General features: G+C 34.5%; 1 protein-coding gene across 1 annotated transcript in view; it reads right to left on the bottom strand.

Moving 5' to 3' along the window:
- Nucleotides 1–24,783, bottom strand: part of PCDH17 (protocadherin 17) — a 95,695-nt gene that overhangs the window by 39,497 nt on the left and 31,415 nt on the right. The window contains exons 2-3 of the mRNA XM_006215432.4: nucleotides 22,624–22,682; nucleotides 22,318–22,490 (exon numbers count right to left, since the gene is read on the bottom strand). Coding sequence (XP_006215494.1) covers nucleotides 22,318–22,490; nucleotides 22,624–22,682 — 232 coding nt within the window. The remainder of the gene's footprint in view (nucleotides 1–22,317; nucleotides 22,491–22,623; nucleotides 22,683–24,783) is intronic.

Raw genomic sequence — 24,783 nt, 5'->3', positions numbered from 1 at the left:
AGATTATTAAACAGCAATCATGTCCTTCACATCTTCTATGACTATGTGGTCCTAATACTGTCCATCTACCACCTTCTCTCTTCCTTATCTGACAACTCCTACCTCAGATTCACTTCCTCTGCCCAAGTCATGCTGGACTTTGTGTTTTTTATTCAATAAGCCAGACAAGCAGGAGCTCACTGGTCGTTCTCTGTGCTTGGAACACTTCCCCAGAGAGCTACCTGGCTGAAATCCCTCATCTCCCTCATGGCTCTACTGCCCCATTTCCTTCATATGCTGACTAGAAAGCCGTATTCTCCATGAGGATTCTTTGTGCAATGTATCCGGCTTATTGTAAATACTCAGTAAAAACATGTTATGTGCATGAATCTTATTGCTCAGAAGTATTTATTAAATATCATCTACCTTATCATTAGCAGCAACAGGATTGCTGAAAATTTGGAACAGTGGAAGTGAATTCCTTCTCTGATGAATGCTTACTGATATTACCTATGAAAAATTAATCATATCTCCATATTGAGAAAATAATTGGCAGAATTCAAGTAGTGGCTGCAAAATCACTCACAATGGCAAAAACTTCTCAGTTTCTGTATATCTTTATATAACACAGCATTAGAAGGTGGTAAGGCACATTAGAGATAATCTGGTTTGGTTCTTGCATTTATAGATAAGGCATTTAAGACCTAGCAAGTTAAGGTCATAGTCAGACACAGATATGCAACTGATAAATTACTCCTGAGCCAATATAGAACTGAGTCTACTAATTCTGGATCTAACATTTATTACAATGTCATAGAAAACTTCAAGTCTTCTGTGTATTTGACAATATATTAAAGCAACTTTATATAATATATAGGATTTCTGCAAATACCAATGCATCTGCAGCTGATACTTAAGTGCCAGTATTTGTTAAAAAAAAAAAAAGATTTAAAGAGAAAAAACAGCCTCACATAATGTTGTTTTGTTTTTTCCTGACCAAAACATTAATAAATAAAAATTGTGTTAGTATGTGTTGATTAGTATAAAAATGGGAATTTTATTAAATTTGCTGTATATAAACACAACTTTTTCCAAAGAATTTATAAATGCACTATCCAAAAGAAGAGGCCCATGACTTCTAAAGATTTCAGAGAAAATGGGGTGGGGGTGAGGTGGGGTTAAGGGAATGATTGGATTAAGTTTTTTTTCCAGTAGAGGAAAAATTTCCAAAGATGTCTGTACCACATTTTATTATAAGTGATCTAAATGATCGGTCTCTCTTTACACAGTTTATTCTGACCAAATACTCTCACAGGATTTCAGCCATCCGGATGACATGTGTCCCTGATGGGGGGAAAATGATCTATCATGCCCCACAATATCCCACCCCCGGGGGAGCTCCCTCCAGAGCCTCAGCCTTAGATGCAATGTTAGTGGGAATGAGAAAACAGAGCATTACAGGAGTCTGTGCTGGCCATTCTCTTGTATGGCCAAAACTCTCATTATTCTTTTCAGGTATTCATGGTGAGATTAGTGGTCAAATGTATACATCTTTTATCCATTTTAATCATAAAATATCACAGTTTACTGAATCCAAATGAAAAACACTATACAGATCAACAATGAATGTGAGCCCCTCTTCTCCACCCAGAGAACTACTTCATAGCTATTTTTTGATGATGCAATTTTAGAATTTTTTTTAATGAAGAGCTGGTTTCTTAAATAAGAATAACCCTAAAAAGCTAATGAAGTCTATAAAACAAAATTTTAAATCCAATTGAGATTGTGTTTCATTGAATAGCTATTTCTAATGTGAACACTTCAAATGGTCTACAAAAACATTCTAGAAACTTCCACTGACATCAAGGGGACGGTTTCACAGAGTGGGGATGTAAGTTTCAGAGCTCTCTCTCAAGTCATTACTGGCATTTTGTGGGTCACTTTCAATTTCTTAAATTCCAACCATTTATCCTTCTTTAAAAGTTTTCGAAGTAATTTATTTTCCACTTGTAAGATACAGAACATAAAATTATCTTTAATAATCAAAAGTAGAAACATAAGTGAGAATAAAATAAAAGTTAACTACCTAAAATTTCATTTTATCAAATTTGCTATTGTAGCAATATGCCATTCTTAGATGTCTATTATAACTATTAATTAATATTCTGAATACATATTAGAGATTACTGATTAAGTGTTATTTGGCAGCTGAAACTTTTCCAGCTTTACTCCTAATTCTTAGTTTATGCATTAAGAGGTTATGGTTCACCATGTACTTATGAAACAACAGTAATATTTCAAATAGTAACACAATCATCATAACAAAAAGGTGGTGAAACAGACCACCGTGACATTCTGGGCTCAAAAATTCCAACATTGCTTGTTCATTGCTCAGGAGATTTCAAATTATTTAACCACAGGACATTGCTGGAGGAAATAATTAAACTTTCACTGAACCTTGGGAACTCAAATATATCTTCTTTTACCCCACCTAATATAACACCATCAGCAACTGTAGCTTCTAAGTCTAAAATTGTATGACTTTCCTATTCTATATCCAGTCTACTGTGCTATAGATTTCTTTTCTAAATCATCCAGACTTTGTTTCTCTGATAGGTTTCATATCCAACAAATTGCCAAATATTGTTAATTATTTATTTGTATTGTGTCAAATAGTTATCTTTCCATTCATGCTGAACACCATGTGAATTCTATCTTTATCACTTTTTACTGAAGTTACAAAGAAGACTGGTCTCCTGGAACGCACCACTCCCTTTCTACAATTTGTCTGTGTAATTATAGCAAAAGTGTCCCCAAATGGCTTCAATGATTATGTTATACTCCGCCCACATATTTTCAATGGCTTCCTACTGATCATTAAAATGCTCAACTACTTAACATCTAAAGTTCTGCAAAATTTGGCATCCTCAAATTTTTTCTGCCACAGTTAATACCTTTTGAAATAAACTTTAAAATTTTAGAATAGTTTTAGATTTACAGAAACACTGAGAAGACACTACAGAGAGTTCCATGTATCTCACACATAATTGGTCTATTTTTAACTAATCTTACATTCATACAGCACACTTGTCACAATGAATGAACCTATATTGATACATTATTACTAAATTCCATTATTTATTTTCTTAGATTTTAAGATTTCTTTAGTTTTTACTTTATGTCTTTTTTCTGTTCAAGGATTCCATGCAGAATATCATTCTTCAATATTTTTATCTCTATGAAGAGGATAAAAAGTCCACCCTACAAGTTCCACAGCTGCAGATAAGATACATTTTTACCTCACCTAATTTTTAAAATTAACTTTCACATATTCATTAATTTTCACCTGGTAGATCTAAGGTGTGTTTTTCAGACTGGTATGGTGAGCTAACAAAAAGTCAAGTTAGATGTTGTTTCAAGAGATGTGAATAACAGAAACATCTACTGAGGTAAATGAAAAAAGATCAGAACTAAGGCTTGTTTTGTGCATAATTTCATTACTTAGACCCATGTACAGTATCTGGCACAAATAAATATTAAATCATTAGTGTAAACCATATTGAGAAGATGGAAATATATCTGTCACTTTGAAGCATCAGTAATGCTTTATAAATCAGCATAATTATTATTTCGTAGATTTTACCTTGTCTAATATTTTAACAGATGTTGCACTTTAAGAAGCATAAACATGATGGTGGGGGAGGGTATAGCTCAAGTGGTAGAGCGTGTGCTTAGCATACACTAGGTCCTAGGTTCAATCTTCAGTACCTCCATTAAAACAAATTAAATAAATAAACCTAGTTACCTCCCCCCACCTAAAAAAAAGAGCGTAATATAATTATAAAGGAATACTGATAGTTCTAAGGGAACAAACTACTTTTAGTCTCCTTTAAATAAATTAGAAGAAATTATAGATAACATACTAATTACTATATATCATATCGATTTCTCTTTGAAAATGTTAATAAGGGTTTATACTATTGACTCATCTAAATTTCAGTATGTCTTTGAAACAAAGCAAAAAAGAAATCTGACTTCTTTCTAAAGTAATCTATGATGCAGATAACTTCCCCCTAGATAGAATTAATGACTGTGCTGTATGATTAAAGTGAATTGAATAGTTTATCATTATTGAATTAATATCAGAGAAAAATTGGTTACATCTGAAGAAAATGATAGCATAACACTCAAACATGGATGGTATTAACAAATGTATCCAGAGTGTTCAAATGAACTAATGATATGAGAGCAATAAATATACTAAAATGAATGTACATATTTATATTCATAACACAATTCCAAAAGCAAATCAAGCAAAATATGTAACCTCCATTCAAAAAACATATTATTAATAACCTAAAAACATATAACTTGCATTATGGCTTTTTAAAAAAAATTGTTTCTTTTCATTCTTTTCAACATTCAAATATTTTAAAATAATGGTTAATAAAATACTGTCATGTGAACACAGAAATAATTAGGTTGTTAATGGGTTTTGAATACTCTTGTGCTAATAAATCTACATGAAAACGCATTATTATATATTGTTCATGCATTTTGTAATTTCAAGGACAAGTCTCTAGCAACCTGGTATAATTTCCAGGCACAATTACAATACATTTGAGAAGTTAATGATATTCTGGTGGATGTAGGCTAAGTGTAATTAAACATTGTTTTCAAAGATTTGTCATTCATATTTTGAAGATAAATACAGATGTTTACATAAACTCGTGTATGTGTTCATACATACATGTATAGGTATAAAAGAGAATAAATTTAGTGATCAAAATATAGAAAGTCAAAGTCATATCTCATAAAAACAAATCTAGAAGGAGATGTGTTTCCTAACCTCTGAAGTTTTATGTAGCCTAATTTTTAAAATCTCAATATTTTATAGAAGAAAAAAGGGAGCAAAAACATAGCACTGCTGTCCTGGAAAATGCTGACTTCTGAAGTGTCATTTTTTTTAATCTTCATCATTTTAAATATATGTTCTTCTTAAAGTGTAAACTGAAGGTTATCTCACACCTTGCAATGAAGAGGTACACTCTTCTTTTAGTAATTGTTCAGTGTATGAGTACTTTCAGATATTCCTTTTCTTAGTATTGCCTATCATCCCTTTGGCAAAGCTTTCTTTTTCACTAGTATTGTCACCACACCTCTACCACTTTAGATGGACTTGTATAAACAGACAATTTAAAAAATCAGTACATGTATATGGTTACTTGTATCAGTATTTCACAAATAAATGGACACTACTTTCTGGGATTGAAATATAATTATTTTATTGCATATGTAGCTTCTGGGCCCAGTAATATAAAGGACTACTTCTGAGCCTTGTGGAATTTTTATCTGCCTCACCTAAGGTCCTACATCGCATTACTCACGAGATAAGCTTTCATTTTATGGATTTGTCTCCTATGTTTTGAAGCAGCAATTTGCTTTACTATTTTCCTGAACATGTCAGTTTATCCAACTGCTCTAATTTATATATATATATATATATATATATATATATATATATATATATATACTGTAGAGTCCAATATTAACAGACACTTAAAAGCTAACCCAGACTTATCCATCTTTTCCTCAATATTACAGTATATTTTGAGTGGCTGCAGTCACGTATTTCAAGTACAGCAGTCATATTTCAGAGAGACTGTACTCACTTTTTGCATCGTCCATTTCTCTTTTTGTCCATTCCTATTGCACCATGTACTTTCCCTGCACATTGCTTTAGCCTGTATTTCGTAGTAGTGATTTGCTTTACTATTTTCCTGATTGTACAATCCTCCTGATTGACTGTTTAGCTAATAATATTCAATAGCTCAACCATATTGTTAAGACCCAATGGAAGTTTTTAATGTAGAAAAATGTGATGGCACTTTCTCACTCCCTATCGGGATGTTAAGGTCTTTATTCTCCAAATATTATCATTCCAATGACCCCCTCTTTTTTCAACATCACTTAGACTGGTTATAATTTCTTCATTACTTCTCATGTGGGCCATTGCCACTGTGAAATAATGAAAAGATTCATGAAATTAGAATCCAATCCCTAGGCTAAAATTCTGGCTTAGCCGCATAAAAGTTCAATGACCTTAGACTGGTCATTTCCTCTATTCAAAATGGAAACATCAATGCCTATCTTATAAAATTATTGAAAATTGTGTATGTTAAATGAGATACTTCAATTAAGTGTGCATAATCCAGTTATTTGATGTCATTAAATGTTTGTTGGATCTGTTTCTAACTATAATAGAACTGGCTTCTCTAATGATTAATTCAATTTCATGTCATTTACTGGATCAAGAACCTTTAACATTTATCCAATGACTTTGAATTACCTAAAGTCTTCTTAAATCTGTAGCTTTAAGCCTCAATAACCCTTTTTAAAAAAACTAAACATTGGGAATACATTGTAGAATAAAAGTATCTCATTTACACATGGAGCATGTAGACTCCTGATGGAGACAGGTTAATGGAAAAAAAAAAAAAGAAAAGAAAAGAAAAGAAAAAGATTCCAGTACTTGAAAGACTTTTCCTCAAGTAACAAAAGAATAAACTGAAAGACCTCCATGGCCAGTGTACAGCAAGCTAGCAGGGGCATGACAAAAGGGGAAAGTTGACAGGCCAAGGTGAAAAGTTCATTTTTTAAAATTTTATTTTAAGTACTCTGTGGAAGTCATCAAAGAGTTTTATTTGAATCTGCACCTCAAACAAGACAGCAAAGGCAGCAGGTGACCACTACCTGGGAAGGCATTGTTTTATGATGAGTAAGTACTTCACAGATAAGTGAATTAAAGAAATAGAATTGGCTGGTGGTAACAATAGAACTTAAGGACACATTCTTAAGGAATGAGGAAGAAACGGGAAATAAGAGGAGTTTCTTTGTTTCTGACTGGAATGACTACATGGATGGTGGTATTACTGGGGTTAGAAAGTAGCTGGTTGGGAGGGCTTGGGAAAGTAAGAAAAAAGTGTTGGCAGTTTGGGGATGGAAAAAAATGAGATAAAAATAATTTATTCAAGTCTTTGGCTCCATTTTAATTATATAAAAACTTTGATCACATACTTGGAGAACTGTGAAATGTCTTAAGAATACATACAGACTACAGTGTTTTACAAATTGTAGATTATGAATAAAGTAGAATTAAATTTATGTATATAATATTATCTCTGAGTAGTGTGTAATAGCTTTAAAAGCAAACCAATGCTAAAGCTTAATGCATACAGTATTTAAAAAACAAATTTATTTTATTTATTACTCAAAAGTAGAAGTACCATTTTATCAAACTTAAGAGACACTGAATGGAGAGCTAAGATATATATCTAGTACCACCTTGTTATATTCTGTTTTTCCCAATGATTCTATATTAATAAAATAACCCTCACATATGAAAGTGACTTTTGGAAGTATATGGAAATCAAAGTATTTTCCAAATGGTATCAACATGGCAACATGGAAAGTTTGTGCCTTCTGTCCAATGACTAGTGTTAACTGCCAAATTTTTAGCAATGAAACAAAGATTATCCTGACTAAAGGCAAATAGTCCATATAAGGAGCAAAAAGCAATAGTCTCAGTATTAGATGTTGCTGCAAAGTAAGTCAAAATAATAGCAAAAATAAAATAATGGCAAACAATCAGATGACTGTATGTGGTACTGAAGAACCCTTCATAATTCTGTGTACTTAGGCACGAACAATCAGATTCAGCTCTACTTTCAAAAGTAGGATACCCTATTTTCAATTTAGAAATACTAGTATAGCTGCCTTGTGAACTCTCTCTTTTACACATTTTTATTAAGACCAAAACAAGCAAAAGAAACTAGAGTGGAGAGAGTACAGACGTGGCACCAGATGGACAACTGCTACACTGTCAAGGGCATCAACCGTGGGCAAGATACTTCGGTTTTTTATGCTCATATTTTTCATCTATTAAAGAGAACAGCCATCTCAGCAGCTTGCCAAGAGGACAGATTTTCTTAAAAGTGCTTGGTGCAGTGCTTAATATATAGTAGATGTACAATAAATTTTTTTGTTTTTAATTCCTTGTAAGTATTAACTACTCTTTTGTTATCTGGTTAAATAGGTCCACACAGCTTGTCATATGTTTATAATCTTTTAAGTGTTTCATGAGGATTTACATTTAAGGTAAGGGTGTCAGCTCTGCTGGAAAAAAGTGAAAGAGAAAAATCAACTTCAGTCATAATTTACAAATACAAATAGACAGTACTTTGAATTGAAAAATCTTTCTCTTGAGTTACATTTATTACTCAGAATGATTTCAATAGAAACTCTTGGGCTCAGCAATTAAATTATATGACATTATAATATACAAAAATTGGAAAATATTAAACATGTCCTTTTGAAACCTGATGAATGATTGGTTTTGGTCATTGGGCTCCTTTGGTTTCCAACCCTCCTCTGGTATATTATGAATTGAAGCTTCTAACATAAATTTCTGCTCAGGTAATTCTATTCTAAATAAAGTTTTTAATGGCCTCTAAAATCAGATTCAAACTTCTTAGTATGGCATTTAAGGACTTTCATAATTTGACCCTAATCCATTCATTTGGTCCAGTTTCTCTCTGTTATAACTCTACACGCCAAAATCCAATAAAAATACCTCTACTTATTTGTCATTCTTGGATTATGCTATGACTTGCCACGTCTCCAGCATGATCTTGGACTATGCCATTATCCCAGCATCAAATGCTCAGCTCACCTGTATCTTGTGTCCTAGTCTACTTTCAAGACTATATTAAAAGCACATCTAATTTGTGGTGTAATTCCCTATTCATTCCTCAAAGAGAATTAATTTTATATATACATAATCACAGTATTTAACAAATGGAATTACAACTAGATGGACAGAGGAATGACAGCCTCAAAAATTAAACATATTGAAGGCAGTCATATACATGGTTAGTGATATAATTTTATTAATTAATTTATTCATATATTAATGTTAATGAGATCTACTCCTAAGCAAGGTACTTAATACAACTCCATGAGTAAAAAAAAAAAGAAAAAATATATATATCAGATCTATTTACTTAAGATTCAATCCACTGTCTGTTGTTTTCCAAGAGTGTACAGTAATGCTTTAGGCACAGCATGAAGTCATTCTGCATGTTTTAAAATTTTCTATAGTTTTCTTGCCATCCTTCTTTTAAATATCTTTAAAAACATTAGCTTTTCAGGGTAAAAGTTCAGATGTCTATATCAAGGATATTATGTAATAAACACTAATTAGAATTAGGAAGGAAATGACTTGGGACAGAAAAAAAAACCCCTCAAAATTTCATCCTTCAATTTGAATTTTCAAAACCTCAAAGAAAGTAAAATCCAGGGCAGACAAATCAATCTCCATGAAATATGTATTTTGCTTCAAAAATATACCCTGTATCAGAGGTGGGAGTGCATTTGTTATCTGTCTGCAAATCCTTAAAGTACTACTGAAAATGTTCTTATGACGTGATTAAACATTTAAGTGTTCTTCCCAAAGCAAATATTTATGACATTAAAATGATTACAGGGTGATAGAATATTTTTATCTATATTTGGTCTGAAGTAAGACTCCCCCAACTTCAGATTTCTATTATGACTCAATAGGAAATTAGATTAAATAATTTCCCTTGTGGCAGATAATATTTTTTTCATTATGTTACTACCGGAATCATCATTAATATAATTAGTTGTCAAGAATTTAAGGAAGGAAAAGTCCCAATATGAAAATTAAATACACATCTACAATTTCTGGTCCATTTTGAAATCCAAAAAATTTTAGGTATGGAAGTTATTTTGTTACTCATTTGGTAGTGAACACTGACTTAAACTCACACGGGTTATCTAGATTATTCACTTATTCCACTTAGTGTGACTATTTAGAATTTTCACTACAAAATTGTTATTGTGCTTAATTTCGAGGGCTGGCACAGATCCCAGTGGGGATGTTAAGTAATATACATCATGTGAATTATATCGTCTTTCTAAAATCTGAAAAATTCTTAACTCTAGAAAACATCTAGATTGTAGGCCCACACATCAAAACACCAGCTTTCAAAAATCCATGTGTGCTATAAAATTGAAGATTACAAAAGGAGTTGATTTAAATATGTTAATGTATTTGGTTTGATATATTACATGTCCTTATTTCTCGTTCTCTAACAATTATAAACATGAAATGATGGCCATATCTATTTTTGACAGATGTTCATTTTGCAGTAGAGTATCTTGGTAGTTTTCTGAGCTGCTCTGGCTTTTCACCAATCTGAGTGTCATTTACATAATACAAGTGTTTATGTGATATAATGCAATTGATGAACTTTGCTTTCCACTTTATAGAGAAGCCTGGAACCACCTATTACGAGTTCCCTATAATTATCTTCTCTTTGCCTCCACATTGCTGTTCATCTCTTCAAATTTATTTCTCCTTTCTTTCCTTTACAGAAAAAGAGTTTATCTTCACTTTAAAGCATCCCCATTATGCTTGAATAACTTCTATCTAGTCGAATCCTTCAATAATTCCTTCCTAATGGATCATTAACCTCAATATACTGATACTCAGTTACCTTGAATAACGAAAACATTTTCCATCTATAATACCATGTTCCTTAGCTACTCTTCCCCTTTCTTTCTCTTATTCCATTATTTGGTAGTCTTCTTAAAATAAAAAAAAATGCTGCCTCCAATTCCTGACCATCCTTCCATGGTATATCCTTTTAATGTCTCTTCCCTTTCTTCGTTACTCCGTCATAACTCCCCTCAGGGTAGTCAGGAGTGACCTGTCAGTTATCAGATTGCAAAGGCATCCCTTGAGCCTTACTTTCTTGGATTTATCAAAAGAGTTCACATGTTTCTTCTTGCCGATCTTCTACTACTGTGGCACTGCAGCTGCCTACTTCCTCCCTTCCTTACTGACCATCTCTTTCTTATTTCCACTGGCATCTCTTCTTCCTTCTGTCCATTCTCCCCTGGACACATTGTACTATGCATCAGCCTTCAGATAGCGCCAAATATTACTTCCACATCGCTTGGCTGTGTTTACAGATTTGTTGTGTAGCTTCTATCTCACAGAGTAAAAACACTGTGCCTTCCTTAAGTCCTAGCTCAAATCTCATCCCATGTATGACGTCTTCCTTGAATAAGTATTAGTGTTCTATCCCTCCTTTGAAACTCTCGGGCCCTTTTATTTATACCTGGTCAATAACACATTCCTGTCTACATTTTATAATATTTTCAGACTATAAGTTCTGTGAAAATGAGGTTCATGAGCCTCAAGAGGTTTCACTAGAGAATTACATCCTCATTCGAATGTAAGCTCCATGTGAACAGGAATATTTATTTGGCTTATTACTTCAACTTGGAGAAGTGCCTGGAACCTATCAGAAACCCAACAAGTATTTGCTGAATAAATATTCAGCGTAGCACTTCAGATAATGCCATAGACTTAATAGTTACTATGCAAAAAGTTACTGAGTTACGTTAAAAATTCAAAACATATGATTCCAAATAAATGCTCCTTTTCCAAAAACAGTGAGCTCTGGAAGTTGTACATTTACGCCAGTGATGCCAGGTCACATATTTGGGACTGTCCTCAGAACTAGTTTGTGAACTGTAAGACAGAACCAGCTCAGCAAGATCATTTGGTTTTAAATAAAAGCAGCTATCCAGATTAACTTAATGAATTGATTTCATTTGTCTCTCAATTATGTTTTGGCTGGAAATGAGATCTAAAAGCTCTAGGCTGCAGTCGAATCATTCATGTAGAGGGTCTCCAGATTTTGGATTGTCACAGAACATACTGATTATGTTTCTTTGCAGAATGGACAACTATTGAGCTTTTCCCCTTTTCAATTCCCTGCTGCTGTGAATTCTGCAGAATTCTGTCCTGGACTCTATTCTCTTCTCTCCTAGTCATCAGTTTATTTTGATTTAAGTATGATCCTATGTCAATGACTTTCATATTTATATCTCCTGACCTCTTCTCCTAGGACCAAACTGCCATTTCCTGTTGCCTCTTTTGATACTCATCTGAAACTCTTTTGGAAAGTAAAACTTCCCAGATGTTTTCCCCATGAGGACCTCATCCTGTTTTTACTACTTTAGTAAATTGGACTCAGTTACCCAAATCACATTCCTAACACTCATTATCGTATCAATTTTTTTGCTTGTTTTTTTTTTTCCTAGCATCCTTGAATGGTAAAGTTTCTCTATTAAATTGATTCCAATATACAAATAAGCACTGGTCATTTGAAGAAAATGCTAAAAGCTTGAAATATTTATGTGTTAATTTAATATATGTAGTATATATTACATAAAAACTTACTTAAATGCATTAAAATGCATTAAATAATTCAAGTGATATTCCATTTACTTGGACAGCAAATGATTTTTTTCCTTTAGAAATCCTTATATCAAAATCAATTTCAAATGAAAAGTAAGCAATTCATTATCACCATAAAAGTAGTGGCATACACTAAAAATTTTTTTTATCTTCCACTTTGTTCCATTCTTGCTACCTCTCCACTACTCTAAGCCCCTTTTGTCTTGCCCTGAATTACTTGCCCAGCTCCCTAACTGGATCCTATCTCCTGAGGCATTGCCATAAGCATCATCCCTTTAAAGTGAATGTTTGAACCGCTACTCCTGGACCTCCATGGGGTGCTTCTCAGTCGTCCCATCCTTGGGTTTCTCCTTACCTCCCCAGCCTCTACCCGCCAGCCCTAATCTCATACATCACTACTCACGTGTGTCTAACAGCAGCTCGTCACACATGCTTCGTGTCACCTGTGTTTCTGACACTGCCCCATCATCCTCCTTCCCCCAAGTTCATTCTGCCAAGTGAGCTCAGCATTTTCTGAAGAGTCAGCTCACATGCCTCCTTCTTCAGTTATGTTTTTTGATCTCCCAAATCTGCACTGGGTTTCCATCCTCCTGACTCCGTTAATACTGAGGACACATCCCTCACGGCACCAACCTCACAGTTTGTATGTCAAATTCTCTTCCTACAAGGTGAGCTTCCTGAGGACCCAGCCTGTGCTTTAGCTAACCCTTGTACCCTTGGCACAGCCATTTAGTAAAAGAAAAATGAAGTGATTGAATAAATGAATGAAAATCTCTCCTGGCACCATCCTTCCTCAGAACGCTAAGAAAGTATCAAGGACCCTGAGTCAGGAGAGTTTCAGGTATTACAGGAGAGTTTCAGGTATTATGTCCAGGTCGAAGAAATATTTACATCCTAGTGCTTGGTGACAAATAAGCCAGTAGCGTCAATGTTTAACTTCTGGAATGATACATTCCATTGATCTTTTGTAGCTTTTATGCAATATATGTATTCAATACATATGACAAGTGTCAGAATCAAGCTCTGAAGGATGGCAGTTGACATCTTCAGATTAATAAGGAAATGAAGTGTGATGACAAATCTGAAGTAGCTGTTCAGAGACGTTGAGATCTCTATTAATGTGTTACAGGAATGGAATAGAAGGATGGAAAGTGCTCTAGACAGATAATTATAAACTGGAACTGGTACCACATCTGCCACTAACCTGGCACTTAATCTGTCTGTTTTCTTACCTACACAATAGGAGATTCTTACCCTAATGTCTTGTAATATGGCTTTCAAAAGAACAGAGAACCTGCAATACGAAAGCACGCTATTAAAGTGAAATAACAGGAAATCGCTGGGAGAAGTTTTAAACCTAATAACATTATTTTCTTACAGGTCTTAATTAACAGATGAGTTGATAATCATTTTAGATATTTATAATTTATGGGCACATCCTACTTTCATTAAAATGCATATAATATTAGTATAGAATCTTATTTATAAAAATGAAAAAAATATTGCCATCGTAAAAAAAATTTACAAAAAGTAAAATCCTCTGGTTGTTTGGGAGTATTTGGAAGAGAGAATGATTCTAATCGTGGGAGGAGTTCTTCTGCCCCAAGTAGAAGGCAAATATGAGTTTCAAAAGTTTGGAAAATACCGTCCCAACATTTCCTAATTGGAATGTTTCAGCAAAAGTCACTGCTGTGCCTACTAAAAGCCAAAGAATCTCAAAATCACATTGAGTCTACAGTAAATCATGCAACACTTGTTAGAAAGGCTTTATGATGAGCAACAAATGTGAGGGTGATAAAATCTCTCTATTTTCATGATACCAGATGCTGGGTTTTGGAAGCAGATGTGCGCGCAGGAGAAAAAGAGATGTCATTGAAACTTTTAAAGTTAGGTGAACTATGGGACAGTTGCAAAGCCTGGTAAGCAAAAATAAAGTGAAGCTTATCACAGTTTGGGAAAAGTTTTCTCTAATAAAATGTAAAGCCGGATGAATTTGGCAAGTCCTAAAAGACAACACAAGAAGGTGGGAAAGTTGATTTTAAGGTGCTCTTAGATAGATGCAGTCTAGTGAAATCTTAGGGGCTTGAAAAAATATGAATTCTTGGCAAATAATACAATTTCTTAAATGCCACATATGTGAATCGTAAATCTGCAGTGCCTTTAAAAACCCGTAAATGATTTCTCTCTGGTATTAAATATTCAATAGTTCCTTCCTGCCCCAAATATATGGCAGTCACTTTTCATTTCTTTCCTAAGGTGAATTTACTAATAATAAGTTTATAACAACATTTCTTTTAAAAATGATTTTTCAGAGATTGCCAGATGGCACCTGAGAGGATGGACACCATCATCAGCTACTCACTCTTGCCTTTGTAGAAGTGGATTTGCTGTTGCCTGTTAAGGGCAGGTCTGGGAAAAGACACTGTTTGATTGGAAGGTTCAGACTGCAGCAGCCATAATGCAGAATAGAAAACAGAAGAGAAGCTTGAGAATATAAAAATGTGAGTACTTGTCTATTCAGGGTCAGTTCTAGGGGAAATTGCAAAGTAGGTCAAGTTTGTGTTCAGTGGCCCAAACCTCTGTCTCAATAACCTCCTCTCAAATCTTGAATGTATGTCTCCGCCCTCACAGGACAAGAGCCTGCAATTCTATTCTCCCATTTCTTTACTACTACTTTCTTAAATAGCTCCTTCACAATAAAGTATAGGTTGTGGAAACCGTAAACTGTATCTTTTCCAGACATAATTAGAAATATGGTGAGACTGCAGTCATAAGGCAGTAAATTAGGGAGGGAGATTAGAAGAAGTGAGGCTCAGGGCCTTGTCAAACTCTGAAATCATACATCAATACTGCCATACTTTAAACTAGCCTAATCCTGTTTTGAATATGGAGCCCACAAGCAAACTTAAAACACTGACTTAGAGAAAAAAAAAAAGAGAGAGAAACAAAGAACAACAAAAAATCCTTTAGCTTTCCAGAAAGTCCTCTGGGAAGAGGGAAGGCAACCCTTAAGAATGTAATTTAGGTTTAAAACTGGGTTCATTGGAGCAAACCTAGCTTATTTGGTCTTTCCATTATTCTCAACTTTCTATTGATTATATTTTTATTAGATTTTAATCAGGAATTCCATTGTGAAATGTTTTGAACCCAGAATGTAATTTAAGAAGTCAGATTTTCTAGCAGGAAAGGGTACAGGGGAAGCACAGAACTGAATAGAGTAAAAGAAATGATAATGAGACAGGAGGGAAGAGGGCAGGGCACAGCCGTTAAAGGAAGGACATAGCAATTGAAGACTGGATTCCTATTAGACCTTGATGCCCAAGACGGTGGGAAATTTGACTTCCAGAAGACCTTAAACTTCATTATACACTCACTGTAATATATTAGTATGGTAAATGACATACCCACAGGCACCATGACAGTTCTGAGGCTGACCATAAAAGGTCCAAAAGTGGGATTCCAGGCCCCTTCCCCAAAGTAGTTGGAATCATCCTCTCACTTGTTAACATATGAAATAATTGAGCTCATAAAAACTAACAACCCCCACCTAGTGGTCCTTCTCTTGCCTTTTGAGAAGGCCTGCTCTCTGTCTGTGGAGGGTGTATCTACTTTTACTTTAACCACCCCGCCAATGCCTCATGGGCTCTCTGGCCTTCTGAGATGGCCTGTACTTTGTCTATGGAGTAGGTATCTCTCTGAATAAATCTATCTTCACTCTACTATGGCTCACTCTTGAATTCTTTTCTGCGTGAAGCCACGGACCCACACTTGGTGGGGCTCATCCCAGGGACTCACCCAAAACCTGGGACACCACCATCCTCTCGTGTTCCATTTTTCCTGTGTCACGAAGGCATTAAATAAAATAAGAAATGAGAAAGAATTTGAATGGAGCAACTCCTGAGGATCAGAAATGTCCTGGAATCCAGTCAGAGGGGAAGGAACCGTCATCTGGGCCTAACGGGGAGTTAGAGTCCGTGGCGGTGATGTTTCTATTGCAATCTCTAGCACAGGTTGTCAATATTCACAATGTCAATGCTTCCTCACTAGCTTCAGACTTCAATTCAAAGACTTGGTTTCAGTCAATTATAAAGAAATCAGAAGCCCGATTATCCTTGGAAAATTGAGAACAGTCACTGAGCTATCAATAAGAGGCTCAGAGAAATTGCCAGTCAGCACTCATAAAACCTGCACATTTATTATTTGGCATTCAATAGAGACTCCTGAAGTTTAGGGAAAGCTTATTAAGTCTTAAAAAAAAACAATTTTGAACAATCAAAATACTTTACAGGGCTGCTGATGGATAGAAATTCAAAGGTACAGTGTTTCATTCTTTATAAAATGGCATGTAACTTTTTCTTTACAGAAATAATATTTTACATATTCTATTAGTTCTTGATATAAATCAATTTTTCTTATTCCAAAATACAAAATCAGTAAAATAAGATCAAATGTTATTTTGGTCAATTTTCTGTGTCATTTTCTGATAAACAATGGCTTATTAGATAGACATACATAAATTTGCCTTTCTAAGTGATGTGCTACTATGATACCATAAAATTCCAAAACTTTTGGATAGTTTTACATATTCTATCCACTCACTTACCTACCTACCAACCTACCTACCTACCTATAATATTTGAAGAAGAAAGTGTAAGGAGAAATCTAATTGACAAATAGAGAGGCAGGGCACAAAACTGCAATCAAATAGAAAGAAACTGTTGTGGGACACAACAGGGCAGCCCATTGGTGAGATGGAAACACGCAGGTTGGTAAAAGAATTTACCAGAGATAAAGTATGGGGACAAAAAAGTTTATTAGGGTCTGCTGTCATGGACAACAGAGGGCCACAAAGGCGAAGGGTGCCCTGTGAGCACTGAGGGCCAGTGATTGGGGTCTTTTATAAGGTTAGGTCACAAGGCGCCTGATCTGATGGGTTCTAAGTGAGGTAAGAACTTTAGGGTCCCTGAAAGGTGGTGGGTTTATGGCTCTGATAAGGTGGGCTGAAACAAGCCAGGCTGAGCTATTGTGAGATTAGGCGTTACCTAGAGTTGTTAGTTTTTTAGGGCAAACATGCCCAGTAAAGAATGTGCTTTATCTGTTAAGGGATCACAGGCAGACATTCAAAAGCCCAGGAATGGGGGTCCATGGACACTGAAGGATGTCAGATGGTCCAACAGAAACTAAGTATGTTCTCTGAGAATTTTTTTTAATCACACTGTGAGAAACTAAAATAACCTCTATAAGAGGGTTTATTAACATAAAATCCTTAAAGCTATCTTCAGCTGTTGTGCAGCATATCACACCTTCAATTAACTACTGAATGCTTTCAAATATTTTTTCTAATATAAAGGGCAACACATACCAGTGTTGCATTGTAGAATGACTAAACTGATGGTAGTAAGAAAAAAAAAATCAGAAACAGGACAAGTGGAAAAAAATATAACAGCACAAAAGAAAAAATGAGTAATATTTGAGCTAATAAAATAAAATCTAAAAAGGCCTAAGATATTTGCAAAGGAACACCCTTATTAGCATAGAAAATTCCATTGAAAATATGAAGATTATTTTTGGAATTGATTTTAATTTCTAAGTTAAAAGAAATATTTTAATTTAGAAACAGAGCATTATTTTTCTTGAAATCTAAAGAGGGAAAGAATCCAAATAAGCTAATATAAAAAAACACAAACTATAATATGCTACTGATTCTTTAATTGAAATCTATTAAAGCACTACTATAAACTTTCAGAATAAGAAAAAGACTGATAAACTGGTTTCTTTTTGTTTAGCTTTTGGTTTAAGAGGAAATTTACCTTTGATTTTTAGGAGATTTTAAAAGGGAGCAGGACCCTGTGGGTCCCCACCTCCAACCCCTGCATCTAGTTTATAGGAAAGCTGAAGTCTCCCAGGCCTCCCTGAGTCATAGAAGAGCAGACTCAAGCAGTTGATTAGGACAAGCCTGCAAGCAGTGGGGGATGGGGAAGACTCTGACCACCTATCTCAACGATTAACTGAGATTATTCCTTCATTCCCTTTAAAACTTTCATGGCCAAACAGAATCTTTGGAGATGGTTTTTCGAGGGGGATACTGAGTCCACCAGACTGCAGGCATTCTGGTTAAAATAAACTTTCCTTTTTGTTACCAAGGCTATTGACCCCAGGATCATATTCCTGCCCCTCCCTCAAATAGAAACCAGTTACTTTTATCTAAGTCTCAGGAGACAGCTGCAGAGAAGAAACAAGAACTGGTTAGAAACCAGCCCAAGATGGTGGAGGATTTGACTTCCAGTGGACCTTGAGCCTCATTATATGCTCATTGTAATATATTAACATGCTAAAAAAAAAACATGCTAAATGACATGCCCACCAGTGCCATGACTGTTGACGGTTGCCATGACAACCACCAGAAGCCCAGACAAGGACTGAAAAGCTTGGACCAGAACTGATTAGCTCCATCATACCTGGAAGGACATAATGGCAGAAGCCTCCTCCCATAAGTCCACTTGGCTGGATCCGGGCCAGAACTGTCCCTACCGCCCATTTTGGCTGACGGCTCCCCACTCGAGCACCTCTTCCTCATGCGACAGTTTTTCTTCCCTTCTCCCTGCTCGAGCACTTTCCTTCCATTTCTCTTTCTGAGCAAAAAAGTGGCTGTTCATTTCATCCCTCTGCTGCGCAAATTCTTTCACAGTCAGCGACAAGAATCCACACTTTGGTGGGCCTTCTAATTTAGGGGTCCCTCCATCTACTAACAATTTTAAAAGGTATTAAAAATTAGGGTTTAATATGTGAAATCTGACATGAGATAATTGTTTGAATATGGTTGTCATCATCTTTCATCTGTAAAGAAAATCATTCTTTGTAAGTGTGCATAGAATTAATTTGGCATTGGCTGTCATGATGCTTTCCAAATAAATTAACAGAATACATTGGCCAAGACAATGGCTGATTGTTTCCTCAAACATTTAAAGTTTTTTTCCTGAGTAAACCATTCCTTGTATGCATAGCATAAAGCCTTGGGAGAGGGCAGGCCCTGAAGGCGTGCTATTTTATTTCTAATGCTGACTTCACTACTTGCAGCTGCAGAACATTGAAAAAGGTTCTTAACATCTATTAAATGTGAGAGTAACAGTACGCACCTATCTATAAATACAATGAAAACTAAATAGGATATTAAGTTTTAACTACTGAATAATTCACTCCATGCATGTAAGCCATGTTGGTGTTTTTCTCCTCCAAGCTTTGCATACATGAACTCAGGTTTTAACTTACTCATCAATGTTCATTTGATATCTAGTCATAACAATGAATCAGAATGTGTATTGGAGCAAATTCCATCATTTGGAGACAAAGTTGTACAGAAAAGACACAAGTTTTGGTGCTATCTAGACATCAGATAAAATTCCAAACTGCCATGCACGTCCATAAATTTCCCATGAGCTCAGTTTTCTTATATGTAAGATAAAACATGATAACTACTTTAGAGTTTGCAGGTTTAATAAGCTAATGTTGAAATGAAGCTAGCACAGTTTATGATAAGTAGGAAGGACTCAATAAATTCTAGTCTTCTTTGAATCTGGATAAATAGATGGGTGTAAACATAGATACATGGATAGAAGATAGACAAAGAAAAAAAAAGGGAGGGAGACAAAAAGATGATCTAGAAGATGAAGAAAGAAAGACAGGTTGGAGGTAGACAGATAGGGAGACAGATGACAGCTAAAAGTAAATGGGAGAGAGGTTAGAGAGAGCAAGAAAGTTCTAATAGTTACATACTATTTCTTGAAGGCAGGCTGCAAGTCAAATTTATTTTTGATGTTCCCAAAGAATCTAACTTTCCCTATATATTGAAAGCATTTAATAGATATTTGTTAAATTAATGAATTAATGAATCAAATCAATTTATCAATCAGTCAATGAAACCCTTAGTTAATCCATCAAAATCATGTTGTAAAGTAGAAGTCAGTCTCTCTCTTGTATAATTCATAGCTTACCTCCTCCTAAGTATGGCTTTTGGATTCGTAACAACTTTCCCATATTTGTTAATTAAGATGTGTGGAAACTTCCTGTTTTTACAGAAGACATTTCTATTGGCAGTCTCACTCACAGACTAGCAATCATTTTACATGTAAGATTAATTAAATATATGCCAACTATATGTTCTTTGAAGAACAATAGCCACCTTTCTAAGATATCACTTTTGATATCAAAATTGAAAAAAAAAAGCTTTTTGGTATAAATTACATTTCCAGGCATAAATAAGATCATTTCCTTTTTCTCTAGGGGCCTGTCTTCATCCTCATCAAATAAATACATTGCTCAGTCAGTGGATGGGAAGGAATTAAAGAGTTAATATGAGTAGGAGTTTTTTCTTTTTAATTAACAAAGTTTCTCATGAAGATATGACAATAAATACAAACTCTTTACTTACTCTATGCAGCTTTACAGATAGTAGCCAATGAATTATCTGTCAGTCACTTTATCACATGCATAAATGAGTCTGTTAGGCTAGGCATTCACATACCAAGATCCAACAGCAACCTACTACTTAAAATGTGCCTAAAATATTCAAGTTATCACACGGTCAAAACCCATCAAGACCATTTAAGTCACTTGAAGTAAACATTCAAGTTTTCAGGAACTGTGAATATTAGATAAGTATTCAGATAGTTTTTGTTAAAAATAATTTTTAAAACAATATTGTATTGTTATTTAGGAAGTTGTTACAATATATGTGACATTTATTACTTAGTAAAAAGGACTTTCTGGGGAGGTCATCCTTAAATCCAGCATAATTATATTCAGTGCAGAAATGTTTTATATATATACATATATAAATTTTTTCCTGTATTGAATGCATATAAATGTGTATGTGTGTGAGTTCAAATTTCAACATGATTGGACAAATTTAAAATTAGAAAGCATTCTATCTGCTGACATATATGTGATAAGACAGAATGCACTAGAGGCAATAATTTACTCTCTACAAATCACCAATCATTAAAACTTAGAAGAATAAATAAATATCACATACATTAAATGTAGTTTTTCATTAAATACGCTGTAATAAAGATTAAACATATTTAAATACTATTAATATTTTGAAAACTAATATTAACCAATATAGCATGCATTTGTAATTCTGAAATTCGATTTATACAATAGTTCTTTTCATTTTTTATAACTGGAAATAAAAAAAAGCTTATTCACAATATCTAAGTCTTACACATAAGAGTAGCTCAATTCTCTTTAGCTGAATCACTGGTAAATATTCTATTGTGTTTGAAACAATAAAAATATCAAAATTAATAAAAAGACATATCAAACTAATAAACTGAAGATTAATTTTTAGAAAAAAAATCTATGTATTTATTAAGAAGTATTTCTTTTTTTTTTCTCTCAGGGTAAACAAATTCATAGTTACTTGATAACCAGGAAGAATTAGATGTAAATCAAAAGAAGGAGCCAAAACCCTGGCATAGCTGTTATTTGATTCTTGAAAAACTACTTTGAAGCTAAAATCTACACTAAAAAGAAAGCAACACAGCTAAGAGCTGTGAACTTTCAATTAGGTTTTCATTTCACCTAACAGTTTTGAATTTACTCATTTTAATCCAAATATGAACACATTAAGATGTGCATATCTAGCTAACATATTTCCTTGTTTTCCTTGTTAATAAAATGCAAAACTGGAAAGGTTAGAAAATGCTCACAAAGATAAGTGCAATCTAGTGACTTTGGCCAAGTTCTCATCTTAAGAAGATTACAGACGAAAATCCATGGCCTTCCTTATTCTGTGGTTACTCAGCTACTGAATAATTCCTTTTTGTCTGAGGACAACCTCGGATTTTGCTGCTTCTTTTGTTATATTATCAATGGTCCACTCCAAGGTGATAAACTGCAACTCTGGTACAACTAGTACTATTCTAGTTTTATACCGATCGCTTAAGCTTTACACTTCATAAGCATTGGAAGGCTTCACTCACCTTGTTCAAGTGGTTGGCTTTTAGTTGAAGTAGTTTTCATCTTGAGTGCCTCCCTAACAGACATGTCACAGCAGGAGCCTTTGTTAGTGTCTTGGTCACTGTCAGCCTGATCACTGTCCCCGTGCCCACTGTCTCTCAGGCTGGCTCTTTCTGGGTCCTTAAACGTGGAGCTACTGAAATACATATAAAGAAAGAGAAGAGAAAGTGTTGTCTCTACGAGTCTGAATCTCAAGTGTAGTCTCTCGCAAAGCAATTTTGACACGAATGCAAATGGGGAAGCCGAGAAAGTTATTTAATAGGCCTTACCTTTGAACAAACTGCTGCCTGCTGCCCATGTAATTGGGCTCTGCGGGAAAATTGTCTGTCTGTGAAAGAGAAGGAAAAAAATACGTATAGTTGTACACTGGACAAATCTCCTGCAGAGCAACAAGATTTCCTAGTGGAAAAATGATTAATAATTCAAAAATTCCCTTAATCTTCAGATTTGTACATTTTAATTAAATTGGAAATTGCTGACATGTAATTATGTACTCAGAACAATTAAATGATTCCGGTCCACAAATTACCTGTTAAAGTAAACAATGAGCCTGTCATAACTGGCATTTTCTGTTAGTACCAGGATGGATAACACTGTCCATGTTGTTTTACTACTTAGATATTAAGATTGAATATTTGTGGGAGGAGTGGAAAAGAATGGCCTAATTTCTCCATATTAAAAGCGTGAATTATTTAATAAAAGTCATTTTTAAACATAATTACATCATCAGCTGGGATGCTATACCCTCTTTGATGTAATATCATATAAAGTCATCCACTCCTCAATTTTGCCAGTAACAACATGACACATATGGTTGGACTCATGTCTATAATACATTCTCATCTGCATCCTTGCTATGGAAATTGTACTCAAACAACACAAGGGAAAGGCGTGTTAACTTTCCAGTTATTAAAAACGAGGTAAAATGAAAATAAGAAATAAAATGGTCCTTAGAACACTGAGAGTAAAGACACTGAGAAACCAGGCTTGTTTTTGTGGTTGTTTTTACTGCTTCCAAACTGACATGGAAGTCTGCCAAAAAGAACTGAATTCTCCTTGTACCGTGGAACAGAGTCTTTTGGGAGAAAGAGAGGAGATCTTTCATAGATCTCCCTTAACTGTACATTCATACACGTTACTTCTTCTTGCAGCTGACTCAGCGACAAAGGTTCTCCTGTTTTCTGTCTCACTTCATACCACACCATTGTGCTCTGAAGCCGCTATGGGTTCCTACCAGACCCTCCCGCATGCAAGTCTCAGTGACACAGGAGCATGCAATTCATGAAGCAGAGGGTCCAAGGTAAGGCTTAATGTAGAGCAATATGTGTTTTCCTTATAAATAAGGCTAATTTAAACTAACGGGGCTCCTTTTTTTTTTTTTGGTTCCATGTAATAATTTAACTTACTTGCACTTTTAAACAATTACTTGGAATAAAAAAAAAAAGACATGTTAAGTGTAGTAGCTTAAAGTAGTATGTAAGTTTCACTGTCTGTTAGGAGTTGGGGGACAGAAAAAACCTTCACAAATTTCTTCATCTGTAATCTTTCTTGTTGTTTTTTCAAGTGACCTTTGTCAAAATAAATGCTAAGGTGAAAGGAAACAAGGTAGATTGATTTCTCACTCCTAATCCACTTTGACTAGTAGTTGGTGGCAGACATTTTATATTATTAGGTTTTTACTAGTTTCCAGTTTTTGTGAAGCACCTTAATTTTTGTTTCCATAATGACAATTTTGGAAAAAAAGATCAAAATGACAATTTAGGATAACTTAATCTTCCAGTAAAATTAATAGTGGAAATCAACACCAAGGGCAAAAATGTCTGTAAAAGAATTCTGCCAATTTTAAAAACAATAATTACTTAGAAAGTGCACATTTTTACTTAAGGACATTTAGTTCACTTTTTGAATTGGTCAAAAGCATGTACTAACCCCTTATTGCTATTAATTAAAAGTTAAGCATGAGTGTCTTAAAACACTTCAGGAAAACAGAATCCTGGGTACTAAGGAGAGAGTAAAATGTAAAGTGAAAATGTGAACTCTAGAAAATATAAGGGCTATTACAGTAATCCTGTGAGTTTAATGGCTTTAATTAGGTGAAACCTCATAGGATGTGGATCCTTACTCAGTTAGAAACATATAGACAGACTGGGATACTGGGACAGTATCTAAAAAGTTTTGCATATTGTTAAAGTTCTAACCAGTTCTAGTAAAATAAGAAATTTAACCTCAGAAATAAAAGACATTTTCCTTTTGAGTGAAGAGCTGTTTTAAATCATATGTGAGTGTGTGTGCATGCATGTGTGTATGTATATTTGTAGGTATGAATCAGAGTGATGAACATTGGGCAGTGGTAATGCTACTAAATATTGTTTTGATGAAAATGGAAAACCAAGTAGTTAGAAAAGAAGGAATTTTGGAAAGGAAAGAAA

Source organism: Vicugna pacos, chromosome 14 (assembly GCF_048564905.1).
Source record: "Vicugna pacos chromosome 14, VicPac4, whole genome shotgun sequence".
Lineage (NCBI taxonomy): Eukaryota > Metazoa > Chordata > Mammalia > Artiodactyla > Camelidae > Vicugna > Vicugna pacos.
Note: the sequence above shows the minus strand (reverse complement) of the source record. Positions and strands in the feature narration are given on the sequence as shown.